Source organism: Aquarana catesbeiana, linkage group LG01 (assembly GCF_042186555.1).
Source record: "Aquarana catesbeiana isolate 2022-GZ linkage group LG01, ASM4218655v1, whole genome shotgun sequence".
Lineage (NCBI taxonomy): Eukaryota > Metazoa > Chordata > Amphibia > Anura > Ranidae > Aquarana > Aquarana catesbeiana.
The window spans coordinates 684006096-684028010 of record NC_133324.1 but is presented as its reverse complement, the minus strand read 5'-3'; the positions used below and the strand labels follow the sequence as shown (position 1 = coordinate 684028010).

Here is a 21915-nt window from a genome sequence, read left to right as displayed (position 1 = left end):
GGTAGTGGTGTGCCCTCACCTGTGTACAGAGAGATGAGGTAGTGGTGTGCCCTCAGCTATGTACAGAGAGATGAGGTAGTGGTGTGCCCTCACCTGTGTACAGAGAGATGAGGTAGTGGTGTGCCCTCACCTGTGTACAGAGAGATGAGGTAGTGGTGTGCCCTCACCTGTGTACAGAGAGATGAGGTAGTGGTGTGCCCTCACCTGTGTACAGAGAGATGAGGTAGTGGTGTGCCCTCACCTGTGTACAGAGAGATGAGGTAGTGGTGTGCCCTCACCTGTGTACAGAGAGGGTACACACAGGTGAGGGTACACCAATCGCTCACCTCTCTGTATACAGCTGAGGGCACATAACTACATCTCTCTGTACACAGGTGAGGGCACACCACTACCTCATCTCTCTGTACACAGGTGAGGGCACACCACTACCTCATCTCTCTGTACACAGGTGAGGGCACACCACTACCTCATCTCTCTGTACACAGGTGAGGGCACACCACTACCTCATCTCTCTGTACATAGCTGAGGGCACACCACTACCTCATCTCTCTGTACATAGGTGAGGGCACACCACTACCTCATCCCTCTGTACACAGTAGGTGTGAGGGGGCAGGGAGCACAGTCCCCCCAGTGTCTCACTATCACACCCCCCAGTCACACAGAGACATGCCTGCCCCCAGCTGACTCTCCACTAACAGGAAGCGCCTCCACCACAACAATTGTCTTCCCCAACAATCAGCAAGTTGTAAGCGAGGGCGTCGTTTGGCTGGCAGAGCCGTGTCGTCCTCCTCCCCCTCCTCTTGACATGGCTCACACACACACCATGGAGGGCACCAGCCGCCCGCTATCCCCGGATCAGGAGGGCATCGAGTCGTGGCTGGACGACCACCTGGACTTCACTCACTCCTACTTCGTACGGAAAGGGACGAGGTGAGGAGGAGCGGGCTGGGCTGGGGGTGGTGGGTGGTCGGAGGGCACAGTCTGTATAGCCGGGGATAGTGGACACAGGTGAGAGCCGTGCACAGGACTCCAGTGATGGGAGGACGGAGCCCGCCCATTGTCCTCCGCACAGTGTCCGGGGACCTGTCCTTTCCTCTCTCCGGGGTGGGTCCGACCACACTGTCAGCATTGTCTGGGCTCCCCCCACCCCGTCCTGTGCTTTCTCTGCCTCACTCCGGACTATGTGGCAGGGGAAAGCCTCGACTATGCCTGAGCCGGGGGACAACCCGGGGGCCCAGCCTAACCCCTGGGGCCACACAGCACTGCTCACTGCCGACCGAGACTCGCTCACTCTACAGTAAGTGCCCCGCCACTGTGAGTACCTACCTCCGCCTCTGACAGGGCATGGCAGAGAAGAGGAACTCGTCTCCTCGTCACTGAAACTCCGCTACTTTCACTGCAACTCTACTACTGTCACTGCATGTAACTCTACTGTTACTACAACTCCTCCATTGTCACTACAACTCTACTACTGTCACTGCATGTATCTCTACTGTTACTACAACTCTACTACTGTCACTGCATGTATCTCTACTGTTACTACAACTCCTCCATTGTCACTACAACTCTACTACTGTCACTACAACTTCTCCATTGTCACTACAACTCTACTACTGTCACTACAACTCCTCCATTGTCACTACAACTCTACTACTGTCACTACAACTCTACTACTGTCACTACAACTTCTCCATTGTCACTACAACTCTACTACTGTCACTGCATGTATCTCTACTGTTACTACAACTCCTCCATTGTCACTACAATGCTACTACTGTCACTACAACTCCTCCATTGTCACTACAACTCTACTACTGTCACTACAACTCCTCCATTGTCACTACAACTCTACTACTGTCACTACAACTCCTCCATTGTCACTACAACTCTACTACTGTCACTACAACTTCTCCATTGTCACTACAACTCTACTACCGTCACTACAACTTCTCCATTGTCACTACAACTCTACTCTACTACTGTCACTACAACTTCTCCATTGTCACTACAACTCTACTACTGTCACTACAACTCTATTACTGTCACTACAACTTCTCCATTGTCACTACAACTCTACTACTGTCACTACAACTCCTCCATTGTCACTACAACTCTACTACTGTCACTACAACTTCTCCATTGTCACTACAACTCTACTACTGTCACTACAACTCCTCCATTGTCCCTACAACTCTACTACTGTCACTGCAACTTCTCCATTTTCACTACAACTCTACTACTGTCACTACAACTTCTCCATTGTCACTACAACTCTAATACTGTCACTACAACTTCTCCATTGTCACTACAACTCTACTACTGTCACTACAACTCCTCCATTGTCACTACAACTCTACTACTGTCACTACAACTTCTCCATTGTCACTACAACTCTACTACCGTCACTACAACTTCTCCATTGTCACTACAACTCTACTCTACTACTGTCACTACAACTTCTCCATTGTCACTACAACTCTACTACTGTCACTACAACTCTATTACTGTCACTACAACTTCTCCATTGTCACTACAACTCTACTACAACTCCTCCATTGTCACTACAACTCTAACACGGTCACTACAACTTCTCCATTGTCACTACAACTCTACTACTGTCACTGCAACTTCTCCATTGTCACTACAACTCTACTACTGTCACTACAACTCCTCCATTGTCACTACAACTCTACTACTGTCACTGCAACTTCTCCATTGTCACTACAACTCTACTACTGTCACTACAACTTCTCCATTGTCACTACAACTCTACTACCGTCACTACAACTTCTCCATTGTCACTACAACTCTACTCTACTACTGTCACTACAACTTCTCCATTGTCACTACAACTCTACTACTGTCACTACAACTCTATTACTGTCACTACAACTTCTCCATTGTCACTACAACTCTACTACTGTCACTACAACTCCTCCATTGTCACTACAACTCTACTACTGTCACTACAACTTCTCCATTGTCACTACAACTCTACTACTGTCACTACAACTCCTCCATTGTTCCCTACAACTCTACTACTGTCACTGCAACTTCTCCATTTTCACTACAACTCTACTACTGTCACTACAACTTCTCCATTGTCACTACAACTCTAATACTGTCACTACAACTTCTCCATTGTCACTACAACTCTACTACTGTCACTACAACTCCTCCATTGTCCCTACAACTCTACTACTGTCACTACAACGTCTCCATTGTCACTACAACTCTACTACAACTCCTCCATTGTCACTACAACTCTAACACGGTCACTACAACTTCTCCATTGTCACTACAACTCTACTACTGTCACTGCAACTTCTCCATTGTCACTACAACTCTACTACTGTCACTACAACTCCTCCATTGTCACTACAACTCTACTACTGTCACTGCAACTTCTCCATTGTCACTACAACTCTACTACTGTCACTACAACTTCTCCATTGTCACTACAACTCTACTACTGTCACTACAACTTCTCCATTGTCACTACAACTCTACTACCGTCACTACAACTTCTCCATTGTCACTACAACTCTACTCTACTACCGTCACTACAACTTCTCCGTTGTCACTACAACTCTACTACCGTCACTACAACTTCTCCATTGTCACTACAACTCCTCCATTGTCACTACAACTCTACTACTGTCACTACAACTTCTCCATTGTCACTACAACTCTACTACTGTCACTACAACTCCTCCATTGTCCCTACAACTCTACTACTGTCACTGCAACTTCTCCATTGTCACTACAACTCTACTACTGTCACTACAACTCTACTACTGTCACTACAACTTCTCCATTGTCACTACAACTCTACTACTGTCACTACAACTCCTCCATTGTCCCTACAACTCTACTACTGTCACTACAACTTCTCTATTGTCACTACAACTCTACTACAACTCCTCCATTGTCACTACAACTCTAACACTGTCACTACAACTTCTCCATTGTCACTACAACTCTACTACTGTCACTGCAACTTCTCCATTGTCACTACAACTCTACTACTGTCACTACAACTCCTCCATTGTCACTACAACTCTACTACTGTCACTGCAACTTCTCCATTGTCACTACAACTCTACTACTGTCACTACAACTTCTCCATTGTCACTACAACTCTACTACTGTTACTACAACTTCTCCATTGTCACTACAACTCTACTACCGTCACTACAACTTCTCCATTGTCACTACAACTCTACTCTACTACCGTCACTACAACTTCTCCATTGTCACTACAACTCTACTACCGTCACTACAACTTCTCCATTGTCACTACAACTCTACTACTGTCACTACAACTCCTCCATTGTCACTACAACTCTAAGACTGTCACTACAACTTCTCCATTGTCACTACAACTCTACTACTGTCACTACAACTTCTCCATTGTCACTACAACTCTACTACTGTCACTGCAACTCCTCCATTGTCACTGCAACTCTACTGCTGTCACTACAACTCCTCCATTGTCACTACAACTCTAACACTGTCACTACAACTTCTCCATTGTCACTACAACTCTACTACTGTCACTGCAACTTCTCCATTGTCACTACAACTCTACTACTGTCACTGCAACTCCTCCATTGTCACTACAACTCTACTACTGTCACTACAACTTCTCCATTGTCACTACAACTCTACTACTGTCACTGCAACTTCTCCATTGTCACTACAACTCTACTACTGTCACTATAACTTCTCCATTGTCACTACAACTCTAACACTGTCACTACAACTTCTCTATTGTCACTACAAATCTACTACTGTCACTACAACTCTACTACTGTCACTACAACTTCTCCATTGTCACTACAACTCTAACACTGTCACTACAACTTCTCCATTGTCACTACAACTCTACTACTGTCACTACAACTCCTCCATTGTCCCTACAACTCCTCCATTGTCCCTACAACTCTACTACCGTCACTACAACTTCTCCATTGTCACTACAACTCTACTACCGTCACTACAACTTCTCCATTGTCACTACAACTCTACTACCGTCACTACAACTTCTCCATTGTCACTACAACTCTACTACTGTCACTACAACTTCTCCATTGTCACTACAACTCTACTATCGTCACTACAACTTCTCCATTGTCACTACAACTCTACTACTGTCACTACAACTTCTCCATTGTCACTGCAACTCTACTACTGTCACGGCAACTCCTCCATTGTCACTGAAACCCCCACTACTGTCACTACAACTCTACTACTGTCACTACAACTCTACTACTGTCACTGAAACTCTACTACTGTCACTGAAACTCTACCACTGTCACTACAACTCTACCACTGTCACTACAACTCTACCACTTTCACTACAACTCTACCACTGTCACTGAAACTCTACTACTGTCACTGCAACTCTACTACTGTCACTGAAACTCTACTACTGTCACTGCATGTATCTCTGCTGTCACTACAACTCCTCCATTGTCACTGCAACTCTACTACTGTCACTACAACTCCACTACTGTCACTAAAAGTCCTCCATTGTCACTGAAACTCTACTACTGTCACTACAACTCTACTACTGTCACTGAAACTCTACTACTGTCACTACAACTCTACTACTGTCACTGAAACTCTACTACTGTCACTACAACTCTACTATTGTCACTGCATGTATCTCTACTGTCACTACAAGTCCTCCATTGTCACTGAAACTCTACTACTGTCACTACAACTCTACTACTGTCACTGCATGTATCTCTACTGTCACTACAACTTATCCCATTGTCACTGCAATTCTACTACTGTCACTACAACTCTACTACTGTCACTACAACTCTACTACTGTCACTGCATATATCTCTACTGTCACTACAACTTATCCCATTGTCACTGCAACTCTACTACTGTAACTACAACTCCACTACTGTCACTACAAGTCCTCCATTGTCACTGAAACTCTACTACTGTCAGTGAAACTCTACTACTGTCAGTGAAACTCTACTAATGTCACTACAACTCTACTACTGTCACTGAAACTCTACTAATGTCACTACAACTCTACTACTGTCACTGCATGCATCTCTACTGTCACTACAAGTCCTCCATTGTCACTGAAACTCTACTACTGTCACCACAACTCTACTACTGTCACTGCATGTATCTCTACTGTCACTTCAACTTATCCCATTGTCACTGCAATTCTACTACTGTCACTACAACTCTACTACTGTCACTGCATGTATCTCTACTGTCACTGCAACTCCTCCATTGTCACTGAAACTCTACTACTGTCACTACAACTCCTCCATTGTAACTGAAAGACTACTACTGTCACTACATCTCTACTACTGTCACTACAACTCTACTACTGTCACTGCAACTCCTCTATTGTCACTACAACACTACTACTGTCACTGAAACTCTACTATTGTCACTGCAACTCTACTACTGTCACTGAATCTCTACTACTGTCACTACAACTCTACTACTGTCACTGAAACTGTACTACTGTCACTGAAACTCTACTACTGTCACTGAAACTCTATTACTGTTACTGCAACTCTACTACTGTCACTGAAACTGTACTACTGTCACTGAAACTCTACTATTGTCACTGAAACTCTATTACTGTTACTGCAACTCTACTACTGTCACTGAAACTCTACTACTGTCACTGAAACTCTACTACTGTCACTGCATGCATCTCTCCTGTCACTACATCTCCTCCGTTGTCACTGAAACTCTACTACTGTCACTGAAACTCTACTACTGTCACTGCAACTCCTCTATTGTCACTACAACTCTAGTAAGAGTCTACTACTCTCACTGAAACTCTACTACTGTCACTGCAACTCTACAACTCTACTACTGTCTCTGCATGCATCTCTCCTGTCACTACAACTCCTCCATTGTCACTGAAACTCTACTACTGTCACTACAATTCTACTACTGTCACTGCAACTCTACTACTGTCACTGCAACTCCTCCACTGTCACTACATGCCCCTCTACTGTCACTGCAACTCATCTATTGTCACTTTATGCCTCTCCACTGTCACTGTGACTCGACTACTGTCACTGCATGCATCTCTACTGTCACTGCAACTCTACTACTTGCACTGCAACTCCTCTGTTATCACTGCATGCTTCTCTAGTGTCACTGCAACTCCACTACTCTCACTGTAACTCATCTACTGTCACTGCATGCCCCTCCACTGTCACTGCAACTTAACTACTGTCACTGTAACTCCTCTACTATCACTGCAACGCCATTACTGTCACTACATGCCTCTTTACGGTCACTGCAACTCATCTACTGTCACTACATGCCTCTCCACTGTCACTGAAACTCTACTACTGTTACTACGGGCATCTCTACTGTCACTACATGCCTCTCTACTGTCACTGAAACTCTACTACTGTTACTACGGGCATCTCTACTGTCACTGCAACTCCTCTATTGTCACTACAACTCCTCCAATGTCACTGCATGCCTCTCTACTGTCACTGCAACTCTACAGTCACTGTTTTTCTCTCTATTGTCACTGCAACTCCTCTGCTGTCACTGCATGCAACTCTGCTGTCACTTCAACTGCACTACTGTCACTGCATGCATCTCTACTGTCACTGCAACTCTACTACAGTCAGTGCAACTCTACTACTGTCACTGCACTCCTCTATTGTCACTACAATCCCTCTACTGTCCCTGCATGCATCTCTACAGTCACTGCAACTCTACTACTGTTAGTGCATGCCTCTCTTAATCTCAGCTCATTACCAACTTCTACTGACAGAGAGAGAACGAGAAAGATAAATGGAGAGAGAGAGAGAGAGAGAATACTTAGAAAGGGATAGATAGACTTAGATAACAGATATGCATAGATAAATAGATAGATAAATTGTGCACTTTGAAGAGTTTATTCTGATGTTTTTACTGCTGAAGTCCATCTTCTGCTTACTTCCAGCCTTCTCTCTGTCTATAGGGATGAGATAGATGATCTAGATAAATAGATATATGGATAGAGTAGATGGATCAGTCTGTGGATTGGAGTAGATTTGCAGAGTTCCCTCTGCTGTTGAGCTCCGTAGAAGTGTTGTGATCAGACATTATGACATTGTGTCCTAATAAGGAGAGGAAAGTGAGTTGGGCAATGCTTTGTTTCCATGTCTCCGCACAAGAAGAGCTCTCTCCTTCTCACTGCTTGCATATGGAAGTCACTGAGGAAGGGATTGCTCCAGGACTCCAATAATATAAATAACATGTGTGCATGGCCTGCTTCAAAAACACCTTTTGATTGTCATTAAAACTCCAAATAATAATCTGAACATGCTGCCAAGATTTCACTTGTAACTATGCAACAAATATGTAACAGATTAACTGCTGGATACAAGTCATTCCCAGACAGGAATGGCAGTATACTCCCCTTGTTTTCTGAAGGTTACATACAGAACATTGCTCATATCAAGACAAAATCCCAGTCCTGGTTGTAGATACCCAACAGCATTGATAGAAGACCTTTTGAAAAAATAATTTTTGGAAAAATCAGTCTGATGAATCTGAAGTTACTGTGCCATTTATAATGTATATTAGAAAGTGTTTTAACTTTTCAGCGTAGCAATGTGTTGGAGATCACTGGATATATTTTCACCAGAGGGCAGCGCAGTGACTTCGGAAATGTCACATTTGAGACTGAGTGTCCTTTTTGGGGCCATGGGTGATTGAGAGCAATCAATGCACTCCATCTCCCCAGGCAGTAACAGATTTTGGAAGAGACAGCTAATGGTTTTTAAATTGTTCTGCAAAAGCTTCTGTTCACTTGCTCATCTGCAAAAGCAAAAACACGCACGGATCATTTTGCATGCCTGTGTAGCTTGTGAGATGAAAGATCAGATTGTCGGAGAGATTGCTCAGACAAGATCAGATTAATTATTGACTAACATTAGTAAAGCAGCCATCTAAACCACCTGCTTCCCTAAAACCATCTGTGCCAGGCTCCTATACTACCTCTAAACATATGGAAAACATCCTATTGAGTTTCATAGTGCAACCCCTACTATTCCTGAAGGAGAAGTCAGCAAATGTTTTTATACCTATCATGAGCAATGCTGTGTAGATAGGAAAGAGGCATATTGGAAAATACATTATTATTATTATATTTATTATTATTAATATTATTATGTGTTCCTTAGGTTGTTGACACAAAGGCAGTTCTGCTGCTAGCGACACATCGTCAGCTGCAAGCTTGCTGAAAAAAGGTTGCCTCTGTGTCCCTATGGAATTGCTGTCTCTGTAGCCAGATGCAGAGACATGTTGCGACATCTTGCTGCCTCAGCTATGGAGGGATTGATTCCATAGAGGCAAGCAGGCAGACTCTTAGTGATCCTGCCACTGGCAATTTTCATAAATTGTCAGCAGCAGGATCACTAGAAGCAGAGTTGTCCTAATGTCATCAGCCTAAAAGGTCAGAGCCACAATGAAATATACTACATTTGTATGATGATAATTATTTATTATTATTATCATTAGTAACAGTAGTATGTGGTCCTTAAAGAGTAGAAGCATAATGGAAAAACTTTTATTATTATTATTTGTCCTAAAATAGTAGCGACTTATTGAAAAACACATTATTATTAGTATTATTATTATTATTATTAGTTCCTTAAAGGGTAGAGGCATATTTAAAAACATATTATTACTGTAAATATTATTAATTATTATTAATATTATTGTTATTATTATGTGCTTCTTAAAAGGTGGAGACATATTGAAAAACACATTATTATTATTATTAGTTCCTTAAAGGGTAGAGGCATATTTAAAAACACATTATTACTGTAAATATTATTAATTATTATTAATATTATTGTTATTACTATGTGCTTCTTAAAGGGTGGGGGCATATTGAAAAACACATTATTATTATTATATATATTTTAGTAGTAGTAGTATGTGGTCCTTGAAGAGTAGAGGCATGTTGAAAAACTTTATTAATATTAATATTATTATGATTAGATATAGGCATATTGAAAAATAATGTATTATTATTATTATTATTATTATTTTTATTATTATTACTATTATTATTATTTGTTGCTTAAATAGCAGAGACATAATGGAAAACACCTTATTGTTTTTATTATTATTGTTCTTATTTGTTCATTAAAGGGTTACTAGATTTTCTAGCTAGTTTAAGTATAAGAGGTTTTTCAAATGTGGCCTGAATAATGTTTCAAAGATTACTGAATATAATTTAGTAGTGAGCAGCATTTTGAAATACACAGTTGACTTCCTGTCCAGTGACAACTGTTATTTTAGCAACTGTTATATTCTTCACTTTGCCCAGAATGGAAAATAACAGAGAAATAGGATGCTCAGCAAAGTTTTGTACATGTCCGATATGTCAGTTTGCAGGTGTGAGCTCACATACACAGTTGTAAAAGTTATTCATAGCTTTTTAACATGTTTGAACCCTTTTTGTCTAGGTTTTATGGTCTTTTAATTATATTGTCTGGAAACATAGGCTTTGAATTTTAACACTATATATTTTATACCAGTGTTATGAAATGTGTTCATAATAATAATCTAGGTAACTTTGGTGCTGTTTGCACCTTTTATTCCATCTTCTAGTTATTTTAATGTAGGGTTGTATTGGACCAAATAACTAACATGTTTTATCAGTTGACAGAAGTTGAAAATCATAAATGTCATGCCTGTTATTGCCTGATTGACAGAAAATGGTATTGCCAATTGAAACGGAAATAGATATGTTTAATTGTAGTACAGCTTTAAGTGCCATCACTACTATGTGAAAGTTAGGCCACTTCTAGTTTGTAAAGTTAATTAGATTTAACTAAGAAGATCCTCTGTGCCAACATTTCAGTATTCTTGCTCCAACCCTATTCTTGGTATCAGACGTGGGGAACCATGTGGAAGAACTGTTGCTGTACTACCAACTGGAGCCTCTTCAGTACTTAAAAAAAAATCTTTCATCACTTTTTAGCTTTAATTTATACAATTTATAATACATTTACATAGACCATTTGGTCTCCACCAACTGTCCTGAAATAAGGATTATTTCTTTTTTTTTTTTTTTTTTTTATGGGATGGAATGAGATATTTTTTTTATATTATTTATTTATTTAGATATTTTTTTTTATGGGAAGGAATGAGATATGAATACTTTCTGAAGGTAATGATAGAGCAGTAATTTTCTGTGTTATGTGTAGGGTATATCTTGGCACAGGGTGAGATCAGGAGATACTTTAGATGACAATTACTTAGGGCTTAGGGTGTTGATTTGAATGGTGGACATTTTCCCTCTCACACTAAAAATCTTATTAGCAAGCAGCTCTGCCCGCTGATATAAAATAGTCTTATATTCATTTGTTAAACAAACCTTTTTTTGCTTTTACTTAAAATCACTTTTTTTAAACTTTCTGGCAGGGTGGATTTGATTTAAATCAAGTTGATTTAAATCACAGTTTAAACCATGATTTAACCCTTTCATGACTAAGCCTATTTTTGACATTTGGTGTTTACAAGTTAAAATCCGTATTTTTTGCTAGAAAATTACTTAGAGCCCCCAAACATTATAAATATTTTTTTAGCAGAGAATCTAGAGAATAAAATGGCGATTGTTGCAATATTTTATATCACACGGTATTTGTACAGCGGTGTTTTAAACGCAACTTTTTGGGAAAAGGGACACTTTCGTGAATTAAAAAAAAACAAACAGTAAAGTTAGCCCAATTTTTTTGTATAATGTGAAAGATGATGCTACGCCGAGTAAATAGATACCAAACATGTCACACTTTATAATTGCACGCACTCGTGGAATGGCAACAAACTACTGTACCTAACAATCTCCATAGGCGACGCTTTACATTTTTTTTATGGTTACCAGGTTAGAATTACAGAAGAGGTCTAGTGCTAGAATTATTGCTCTCGCTCTGACGATCGCTGCGATACCTCACATGTGTAATTTGAACAGTTTACATATGCGGGCATGACTTCCGTATGCGTTTTCTTTGCTGCGTGAGCTCGCGGGGATGGGGGCGCTGATTTATATTATTTATTTTTATATTAATAAATTGTGTTTAAAAGACCCCCGATCCCTCCTTTGCACTTCAAAGTATTCAGATCGCCGTTTTCGGCGATTCTGAATACTGTATATTTTTTTAAGACCGGCGCCATTGGCAGCCAAGTAAACGGGGAGTGACGTTATGACATCGCTTCTGTGTTTACAATTAGAAGGCTGGAACTAAGCCGCTTAAGGCGTCGTCCCAGTCTGTCCCTAGCCGCCGGAGGCGGCGACTTGTTGATCGGTCCTTCCGGTGGAACGGGAGGCCCAGTAAGAGTGGCGGGAGGTATTGGGAGAGGGGGACGTCCCCTTCCTCTCCTCCGGTATAACAGCCGAGCGGCTTTTAGCCACATCGTTTGTTATACCTGGAAAGCCGATCGCCGGCTCTAAAAAACAGTAAAGGGATGATGCCTGCAGCTGCGGGCATCATCCCGGTATAACCCCTGAAACGCGAGTACACACATCTGCGTACGCTTGGCGGGAAGGGGTTAAATCACTAGTAAAAAGGCTTGATTTAAATCAACACAATTTAAATCATAATTTTTAAAGAGCAGCTGTCATCTTTGTGCCGCGGTGGCTCCTCTGATCCGCTGTTGACTCACAGACAGTCCCATTCACTTTAATGGGACGGCTGGTGATGCGGCAGTGACAGAACAAGGTGGGGGATGTGGTGGCAGCAGGTGAGTGGATGCCTGTTAACAGGCGCTGCCATGATGGATCTGAAATGACAGGTGCTCTTTAAATGTAAGGACTTATACTTGCTGGTAGTTAGAATCTTTAAAATCTGCAAACAAAATGAAGGTTTCCTATTTAGAATAATAAGCTGTCAGGTTAGTAAAACAGCGATATCAGAATCGATTCAATCATACAGTTTATAGCAGGGGTCTTCAAACTATGGCCTTCCAGTTGTTCAGGAACTACAATTCCCATCATGCCTAGTCATGTCTGTGAATGTCAGAGTTTTACAATGCCTCATGGGACATGTAGTTCCGTAACAGCTGGAGGGCCGTAGTTTGAAGATCCCTGGTTTATAGTCTACATAGATTTGCAAAACAATGGGATAAAGGAATATTCCTGAACTTTGTTTTATCTCATGGTTACTGTGACATTGTGTGAATGCATCAATGCAGTGCATGTTATCTCAATTTGCAGAGCTTGGATTCATTAAATGAGTTTACCAAAAATGTAAATATTGCAGAATACATATCCTCATGCTACATAACTAAGCTCCATTGCATAAACTAAATTATTAATGTATCATAAATAGAAAACTATCTTTAGATAGATTTTTACTCCAAGAGCATATTATTAAAATAAATTTGATAAAAATCAAAAAATCTGATTTAAATTTAAAAAATCTGATTTTCTTATTTATTTTTTTTAAATCATTGATTTTTATCCACCCTGCTTTCTGGTTTAGTGAGGCACTGGTGATGTTGATTTCTCCAGATGCATCTGTGAGACCAGGTCCTCACTCAGCCAGGGTGCATCCTGAGAAGGCTACATCACCAGTACCTTCCCCCTCAGATGTTGTGAACTGTCATATGTTCCAGGAGGCAGACCCAGTGTTGAGTCCCAGGAAGTAAAGGGAGATGGATTCATCTACCTATAGTGAAAATGGCCACCATGAGAAGAATCGGAGGAAAAGAAAAATGTGCATTTCTAAATCTTCTAAATGTGCACTTGTAATTTTTAAGATTAGAGTGATGTTCCTCTTTAAATGGTTAGGTTACTTTTTAGGGCTAGCAGTTAAGCTTCAGTGTTAAACAGTAGATTTATTATTCACAGTTTAATTTAGGGGGTAGGTAAAAGTTCAGGTTGAGGGATGGAAAGATTTAAGTGGGTGAGAATAAGTGCCAGAGAGAGGTAATACTTGGCAGAACATTGGTGATTACAGTGAAATGCACAAAGTGCCACCCCCTGCACTCATAACACCACCATTAAACACCCTAAGTAAAGGTTGTAAATATGAATCCTCTCATCAGGAAAAAGTTAGGTTTTATAGTGAAACATTCTCTGATTAGAGAAAGGTAAATCTTATTTGCGTACTGATTTGTATTCTGAGGATAATCATACAGTTTACATAATCGAGAATGGTATATTGAATTACCCCCCACAGATCAGCTAAATCTACTTTTGTATTCAGGCAAACAAAAAAATTGAGACTCTGCAATAAGTTTAAATTGACCAGATTTACTCCTTACACCTTATACTTTGATAATACACCTAATTTACATCTTAAACTGTTTAAGGGATAAATGACGCATGATCGGAGTACCTCAGCTCACCCTCATCTGCTGTGCAGTCTAGTCCTGTTGGAGGTATCTCGATAAGACTCAGAGGCAGCAGTGGAATAGTATATTTATAGACCGAATTTGAGAAAAATCTGAAATCTCTAACACAGTCTCCATACAAAAATGGAAAGCAGTATAAGGCTAACAGCCTAATAGGTGGTGATTTAAATTGAAGAGGACAGGAATTTTAATTTAATTTGAACGAGTTACAAAGTTCCATTCTATATGTTCTGAGTAATTCTAAAGTGTTTCAACAGATTGTTGACAATGTCTTCGTTCATGGGATTGGGGTTTCTTTCTCTCTCCTGCTCTCGCATTATAATTATACTATAAAAAAAAAAAAAATTATATATATATATATATATATATATATATATATATATATATATATATATCATATACATTGGATATAAAAAGTCTACACACCCCGGTTAAAATGTCGGGTTTCTGTGATGTAAAAAAATGAGACAAAGATAAACTTTTTCCACCTTTAATGTGACCTATAAACTGTGCAACTCAGTTGAACAACAAACTGAAATCTTTTAGGTGGAGGGAAGTAAAAATAAAAAACTAAAATAATATAGTTGCATAAGTGTGCACACCCCTAAACTAATACTTATCAAAGAAAAAAGGGAATATTTGGGACTTTAAATGAGACGCAACGGGGAATATTGCGCCTCCATCCCTGGTTGCTTTCGCAAAAAAGAGGGGGGAGGGTGGGACTTTAGATGAGGTGTGTGGGGTAGAGCTAGACAGAACCATATACATATGTAAAAAATTGTATTCTTTATTAGACCAAAGATAGGGCATGGATCAACCTTTAAAAAAAAAGCATAATAGCACAATGGCATATAAAATACAAAGTATCAACATACATATTGAGGATAGTCACCAACATGACACAGAAAGTAAATATTATACATCACAGTCCCCCAAATGGAGTAGGCATAACATATCAGGGTAGTAGAGCAATAAAAACCATCTAGAATCATGAATATGAGGTGGATGCATCAAAATAAGCTTGATGATGTTTCGTGGACTTCTATCCACTCATCAGGAGCAAGTGCATCCATATACTAAAAAGGGGATAAAAAAAACAAAAAATCACCATTATAGTTTGATATAACCACAGACAGGGGTAGAGGGATTAAAGAAGATGATGAACAAATAAATGGCCATAACTGAAAGTACTCACATGCGAGCTGATACTAGGCCATGCGATACCACCTGCTGGAGGTCAGCCAGATAATTATATCCAGCACGGGAGCTGAGGAAAGGACCCAAGCATGGATCAGGAGCACACATGCAGTCCTCCAAAAAAAGTGTGTATGGAGAAATCTTAAAGTAGCTGTGGATGGGATTTCTGTATTGTATACAATAAAGTAAGTGGTTTGTTACCATATATATATATATACATACAGTATCTCACAAAAGTGAGTAAACCCCTCACATTTTTTAAAATATTTTATTATATCTTTTCATGTGACAACACTGAAGAAATGACACTTTACTACAATGTAAAGTAGTGAGTGTACAGCTTGTATAACAGTGTAAATTTACTGTCCCCTCAAAATAACTCAACACACAGCCATTAATGTCTAAACCGCTGGCAACAAAAGTGAGTACAACCCTAAGTGAAAATGTCCAAATTGGGCCCAATTAGCCATTTTCCCTCCCCGGTATCATGTGACTCGTTAGTGTTATAAGGTTTCAGGTGTGAATGGGGAGCAGGTGTGTTAAATTTGGTGTTATTGCTCTCATGCCCCGTACACACGGTCGGAATTTCCGTCTGAAAAACCTTGGATGGTTTTCCTGACGAAATTCCGCTCAAGCTTGCCTTGCATACACACGGTCACACAAAAGTTCTCTGAACTTTCAACCGTCAAGAACGCAGTGACAATACAACACTATGATGAGCCGAGAAAATGAAGTTCAATGCTTCCGAGCATGCGTCGAATTGCTTCCGAGCATGCGTAGGAATTTTGCGCTTTGGAATTGCTACAGACGACCGGAATATCCAATAGCAACTTTTTCCGTCAGAAAAATAGAGAACCTACTCTCAATCTTTTGCTGACGGAAAAGTCAGATGCAGCATACACATGGTCGGAATTTCTAATCAATAGCTCACATCGGACTTTTGCTGGTGAAATTTCCAATCGTGTGCACGGAGCATTACTCTCTCATACTGGTCACTGAAAGTTCAACATCGCACCTCATGGCAAAGAACTCTCTGAGGATCTGAAAAAAAGAATTTTTGCTCTACATAAAGATGGCCTAGGCTATAAGAAGATTGCCAAGACCCTGAAGCTGAGCTGCAGCATGGTGGCCAAGACCATACAGTGGTTTACCAGGACAGGTTCCACTCAGAACAGGCCTCACCATGGTTGACCAAATAAGTTGAGCGCACATGCTCAGCGTCATATCCAGAGGTTGTCTTTTAGAAATAGATGTATGAGTGCTGCCAGCATTGCTGTAGAGGTTGAAGGAGTGGGGGGTCAGCCAGTCACTGCTCAGACCATACGCCGCACAAGGCATCAAATTGGTCTGCATGGCTGTCATCCCAGATGGAAGCCTCTTCTAAAGATGATGCACAAAAAAAGCCCGCAAACAGTTTGCTGAAGACAAGCAGACTAAGGACATGGATTACTGGAACCATGACCTGAGGTCTGATGAGATCAAGATAAACTTATTTGCTTCAGATGGTGTCAAACGTGTGGTGGCAACCAGGTGAGGAGTACAAAGACAAGTGTTTTGCCTACAGTCAAGCATGGTGGTGGGAGTGTCATGGTTTGGGGCTGCAGGAGTGCTGCCACCACTGGGGAGCTACAGTTCATTGAGGGAACCATGAATGTCAACAAGTACTGTGACATACTGAAGCAGAGCATGATCCCCTTCCTTCGGAGATTGGGCCACAGGGCAGTATTCCAACATAACGACAACAAAAACACCCCCAAGATGACCACTGCCTTGCTAAAGAAGCTGAAGGTAAAGGTGATGGACTGGCCAAGCATGTCTACAGACCTAATCCCTATTGAGCATCTGTGGGGCATCCTCAAACTGAAGGCGGAGGAGTGCAAGGTCTCTAACATCCACCGCCACCGTGATGTCATCATGGAGAAGTGGAAGAGGACTCCAGTGGCAACCTGTGAAGCTCTGGTGAACTCCATGCCCAAGAGGGTTAAGGATGTGCTGGAAAATAATGTTGGCCACACAAAATATTGACACTTTGGACCCAATTAGGACATTTTCACTTAGGGGTGTACTCACATTTGTTGGCAGCGGTTTAGATATTAATGGCTGTGTTGAGTTATTTTGAGGGGACAGCAAATTTACACTGTTATACAAGCTGTACACTCTCTACTTTACATTGTAGCAAAGTGTCATTTCTTCAGTGTTGTCACATGAAAAAATATAATAAAATATTTACAAAAATGTGAGGGGTATACTCACTTTTGTGAGATACTGTATATATATGCAAGTGTGCCTAAGTGAGTGCTTAAATGTACCTTGGAGAATTGATGCTGTTTTAAAGGAAATTCTGAAAGCATGATGATGACCTCATCCCTAAACACCACGCACCCCTGAACACCGCGCACCCCTGTACACCGTGCACCCGTGAACAGCGCGCATCCCTGAACACTGCACACCCCTGTATACCTTGCACCCCTGAACACTGCGAACCCCTGAACAGCACGCACCCTTGAACATCGTGCACCCCATGAATACCACACCCCTGAGGTCTGTACTCTGTACACTGCACACCCCTGAGCTCTGCACCCTGTACACTGTGCACCCCTGAACTATATATATATATATATATATATATATATATATATATATATATATATATATATATATATACCTTATATAGTTGAGGCTATGTACAGCTTACACAGCAAACACAGCGGGCACATCTAGTAGTAAAGGCAATAGTTGGTTTGCACCAGCTTGGTCCAAATGTACTTGTAACGAGCCCCTTGCTCGCTCGGTTCCACTCTCCCGACACTCCTCTGCAGCTATAGAATCAGATTGCAACGTCTGATGGTTCGGTCATCCAATGCTCCGGGATTAGAACTTCAGCTATGTGCCGTTCTAACCCAGTTGTGATAGCTCAGAACAAACACCAGGCAGGCTGTATGTAAGTTCAAACAGGAATCTATCTTTATTGACAAAATACAGGCTTTTATACACTCAAAGTGGAGGTGCAGACCTCCTGCTCATATTACTCTAACAATACAGCTGTAACCTAATTAACCTAATTAACATGAGCTAATTAACTAATCCCTTTAGACAGCCTAGATGACTCAGACATGACCGTTAGGCCAGACTGGCCATCTTGTAGTTCAGAAAATCCAATCAACATTATCACAATCAACATAGACTCTTCTTCACACAATAGCAGAGTTAATTAACACAAATAACAATGGGGATCTAATGACTCTTAGATCCCATAGTAGACTTATTTACAATACACATTTTAGCAGACAATAGACAGACAGGTGTTGGAATTTACATCAGCATCTCCTAACAGTATCTGTCCCAGCATTATGAATCAGCCACTATTCCAATATGGCAAATCCAGGGTCCCCAGAGTCTGTGTGTCCTGGGGGACCAGGACCCAAATCCACAGTAATACCACCTCAAGAGTCCCCAGGCATACAACTCACAAAGAGCACCGTTCCCCCAAATGCAAGGGCCCCCGATCGATCGGCAAGAGGCTAGCATACAGTCCCCTCCAAAAGTCTCTCTCCCGGCTAGGTCTGTCACATTTCTCCCCTTTTGGCAGGAGACTAACACAGGAGGAGACCCCAGACGGGTTGACTCCGAAGTTAGTCTGTAGTTCCAGTCCTCTAATGCCTGTACCCACACAGTACCCCAAACAAATTGTTCCAAACAAAGCATTACTCACCCAGCCAACCTCTGCCTCTCTCAGAGAACATATCTGCCGCTGGGGAGAGGCCTGGACTGGCCCTTCTCCCTGGAGTCCTTTCTGCCGCTGGAGAGAAGACAGGGTGTCTGGGCTCACTCCTTCATGCTGTTGGGGATCTGGGCCGACTGCCCAGCATCCCTGGGGTATACAGGTGGAGACTGAAGTCCCATCCACCTTCACAGGATATCCATGCTCTGTTAGTTGAGGGCAAAGTCCAGCAGTACTCGGCCCTGTTGCCAGCCCTTCTGCTGGAAACCCCACACCATCTGCTCCGGCTAACTGTTGGGGAGGGACAACGAACACCTTCTCTCCCTTTTCCCCCTGTATACTGATCTGCTGCTGGGAAGTGACCACCTCCTTCTCACCCTGAGCCTCCGGAACCGACGCAGGTGTAGGGCAGAGATCTTGGACCCTCTGTCCGGTTGCCAGCGCTTCAGCTGGGGAAGTTCCTTGTAACTTCACAGATACTTCTGTTGGTGCTGGGCAGAGCATAGTGAAGTTTGCCCCTAATAACAGCTCCTCTTCTGCTGGAGGCTCACCAGGTTGTTCTTCCTCAGCAGAAAAGTCTATCAAATCCCCTGTCTCTGCAACTGGTGTCTGGGGATAAAGGTTCACCATCTCCTGTCCCTGGAACCCAGAAGATGCTATTAGTGCTGGGCAGAGCACAGTGAAGTTTGGCCCTAATAACAGCTCTTCTTCTGCTGGAGGCTCACCAGGTTGTTCTTCCTCAGCAGAAAAGTCTATCAAATCCCCTGTCTCTGCAACTGGTGTCTGGGGATAAAGGTTCACCATCTCCTCTCCGTGGAACCCAGAAGATGCTATCAGTGCTGGGCAGAGGTTAGCAGAGCTCTGCCCTGTTGTCAGCACTTCAGGTTTGGGGACGGCAATCTTCAGATTTTCCACTGCCGATTCTCTGGCATTCTGCTGGACAGGCACATTCCTCCATCCAAGATCATCCAATGCAGAAACAGGTTCATCAAGGTCAGTCAGCACTTGCTGCATCCGCCATAAGACCTCCGCCTCCATAGCTGCGGGGGCAGGTTGGCAAAGTACACCGTTACTCTGCCACATTCTTCAGCCAGGATTTCAGAGTTGTCAACTGGTATTTCATGATAGTCCCAGGCAAAGGGAGCACTACCCTGCTGCTGAGCAGAGTCTAATAGCTGTTTGTAGGCGATCTCCAACTCCCATTCCTGAACGGCCAGAAACTCCAAATCTTCCAGTGCCCAGTGCACTTCTGAGACATTCAGTCTCCGCTCTCTGTGCTCCATTATTTCCTCCAAACGCCACTCCAGATCACTTCCAAAGTCAGGGCCCCTGGACAGCCTCCAGTATAACAATCCCAGGCCATCGTAGTCAAAGCCTTCCGTGGGGCTGTCATCCGCTGTCCATGGGCACACTTGGGCTACATACCACTGGAGGGCTCTGTAGCTCTCGTCCAAGCGCATTTCTGCCCGGATCAGCCTGCTTAACTCGGCTGTCCACTCCTGGTTCAGCTGTTCCCCCAAAAACAGCATTCACACTTCATACTGCGACCAGTACCTTACATGGATGGAGGGGAGAACTTTTCCCTGGTGTCGCTGCTCACGGCTAGCGCTTCCTTCCAGAGTTCACAGCGGATAGAATCAAACCCTCCTAGCAGGACCTGCTCTGATACTGGTCCTCTGTGCTGTATCTCCTTCTCTCGCAACCTCCTTCTGAATTCCTCATCCATGGTGGCTCGTATCTCTCCTCTCCTGCTATCCTGCTACCTTGGATCCAGGTGATGGTTTGGATGTGTTCATGGCAAGGAAGCACGATCCCACCATTCCCTCCATGGCTCGCAAGTAAGTCTTTCAGCGTGGCTCTCCTGCAGGCTGGTTTGGAGTGTCCCAGTAACTGGAGAGCAAATCCCACGGCTGCCACCAATGTAACGAGCCCCTTGCTCGCTCGGTTCCACTCTCCCGACACTCCTCTGCAGCTATAGAATCAGATTGCAACGTCTGATGGTTTGGTCATCCAATGCTCCGGGATTAGAACTTCAGCTATGTGCCGTTCTAACCCAGTTGTGATAGCTCAGAACAAACACCAGGCAGGCTGTATGTAAGTTCAAACAGGAAATTATCTTTATTGAAAAAATACAGGCTTTTATACACTCAAAGTGGAGGTGCAGACCTCCTGCTCATATTACTCTAACAATACAGCTGTAACCTAATTAACCTAATTAACATGAGCTAATTAACTAATCCCTTTAGACAGCCTAGATGACTCAGACATGATCGTTAGGCCAGACTGGCCGTCTTGTAGTTCAGAAAATCCAATCAACATTATCACAATCAACATAGACTCTTCTTCACACAATAGCAGAGTTAATTAACACAAATAACAATGGGGATCTAATGACTCTTAGATCCCATAGTAGACTTATTTACAATACACATTTTAGCAGACAATAGACAGACAGGTGTTGGAATTTACATCAGCATCTCCTAACAGTATCTGTCCCAGCATTATGAATCAGCCACTATTCCAATATGGCAAATCTAGGGTCCCCAGAGTCTGTGTGTCCTGGGGGACCAGGACCCGAATCCACAGTAATACCACCTCAAGAGTCCCCAGGCATACAGCTCACAAAG

At 42.3% G+C, this 21915-nt stretch overlaps 1 protein-coding gene across 4 annotated transcripts in view; it reads left to right on the top strand.

Annotated features, from left to right (window-relative positions):
* The first annotated feature begins 675 nt into the window (after positions 1 to 675).
* The window catches only part of PDE5A (phosphodiesterase 5A), a 267395-nt gene continuing 246155 nt past the window's right edge, over positions 676 to 21915 (top strand). Inside the window, exon 1 of one of the 4 annotated variants that reach the window (XM_073603315.1) lies at positions 676 to 930. In XM_073603315.1, coding sequence (XP_073459416.1) covers positions 806 to 930 — 125 coding nt within the window. In that variant the 5' untranslated portion in view covers positions 676 to 805. Of the gene's footprint in view, positions 931 to 978; positions 1315 to 21915 lie in introns of those variants that run through there. The other 3 variants (XM_073603298.1, XM_073603307.1, XM_073603325.1) reach the window with 3 other exon arrangements.